General features: G+C 52.5%; 1 protein-coding gene across 1 annotated transcript; it reads right to left on the bottom strand.

Annotated features, from left to right (window-relative positions):
• Positions 1–343: 343 nt before the first annotated feature.
• Positions 344–1311, bottom strand: S100A8 (S100 calcium binding protein A8). The gene is made up of 3 exons (XM_030302622.1): positions 1261–1311; positions 686–848; positions 344–541 (listed from the first exon to the last, which is right to left on the bottom strand). Exons 2-3 carry the CDS (start codon positions 824–826, stop codon positions 413–415), a joined length of 270 nt encoding a protein of 89 aa, XP_030158482.1. The 5' UTR covers positions 827–848; positions 1261–1311; the 3' UTR covers positions 344–412.
• Between the last annotated feature and the right edge of the window lie 322 nt (positions 1312–1633).

Below are 1633 nucleotides of genomic sequence, written 5' to 3'. Positions count from 1 at the left end.
AAATTTTAGTTTGGAAAGCAGGGTGAGTTTTCCCTACATCATTCTATTCCCATATCACCCATTTGGGAACAATTAAGAAAATCATCAGCTACAAGTATCACGGGCTTTTCAGAATCCTTGAGTTCTAGAACTAATTTCTCTGGACCATGGGATTAGATGAGATGAAAATAGTTTGGGGAGAACATGGGGAGGAAACCAGATGAGTGGAAAGCACTGAAGGTTTGTGAGAGACGGGAAGTGGGGACAATAGAGGTTTGGTTTAGGTCCTTTGGGTTTTCCAGCCCTCCCTCCACCCACTAGGAACCTCATCCCACAAGAGAAAGGCAAGACACCAAAAGAGGCCTGAGGTATCAACTACTTTATTATTTTGCAAGGACAGGTCCAGGGCCCAGCCCCAGGGCCCAGGGCTCTGCTACTCTCGGTGGATATCTTCATGGGTTGCCACACCCACCTTTATCACCAGTATGAGGAACTCTTCAAAGTTAATTGCACCATCACTATTGACATCCAACTCTTTGAACCAGGTGTCTGCATCCTTTTTCTGTAAAGAAGAAGGAGAAAGAGGACAGAGTGTAAAGACTTTGACAAGAGCTGAGGCACAGCTGTCTACAGAGTGGTGTGGAGGACCAGTGCCTAGGGCTTCATCAGCCGGGCAGAACCCTGACCACACCCAGCCCCTCCTCACCTTCATGTACCGAGGACACTCTGTCTCTAACAATTTCTTCAAATCATCCCTGTAGAGGGCATGGTAATTCCCCTTCTCCAAGGAGTATTTGTGGTAAACGTCAATGAGGGAGTTTATAGCAGTCTCCAGTTCCGTCAGCATGGTGCCCAAGGATCTGCCCCACCTGGAACACAGAACACATGGGGAATCCCAGGGTGGGGAGGGTGCCTCTGCCTCCAGCAGAGTGAAGACTAGGGGGACACTCATTACCCCCAGCTGATGGCTTTGTCCTGGTCTGCACCATTTAGGTAACCCAGTGGATGGCTGTGCTGATGGGAAGGAAGGGCTGTGGGAGGGGGAGGGTCCACACACAGTGCCTGCCAGCTCTCCCTGTGCCCTCACCCAACCAAGAGTGCCAGAGGACTGTTCCGTCTCTATCCCTATCTCACCAACTTCCTCCAGGAGCTCTGGATCGAGCTCCAGACCTCCCTGATATTTCTCTCCCCTCTCATAGAAAAGGCAGCTCCACTTCCAGCCCTCTCTCCTGTGGGGGCCCAGCCTCAAAGCATGGAGCCAACCGAGGCAGTCCTACTTACCAGGTCTCCCTGAAACAGAGTTGACAGAAGACATGCAGGGCTGAGTGTCGGCTCCCTTTTATAGCAGCCAGGCTTTGGCCAGCTGCCAGGGCCATGCAGAGGCAGCTGCTCCCTTCCTGGGTTGCCACAGCCTCTGGTTTCCCAATCAGGTAAATGGGGCAATCACTGCACAGAATGAAAGTTTCTGATGAGAGGTGGAGGTGGGGGCGGTGGGTAGTGGAAAGAGGAAGGCACTTGCTAGGCACTAGTGCCCAGCAGGAGAGACCAGAAGAGGCCATGGTGAGGACTCCTTTGGTGGGCCCCTGGTATCCTCTGGCTTGGCCAACCAGGGTGCCCACTCCTGAGTCCCCCTCACTGTTGCTGCTGCTAATCT

This window comes from Lynx canadensis, chromosome F1 (assembly GCF_007474595.2).
Source record: "Lynx canadensis isolate LIC74 chromosome F1, mLynCan4.pri.v2, whole genome shotgun sequence".
NCBI lineage: Eukaryota > Metazoa > Chordata > Mammalia > Carnivora > Felidae > Lynx > Lynx canadensis.
This window is presented reverse-complemented; position numbering and strand designations above follow the sequence as displayed.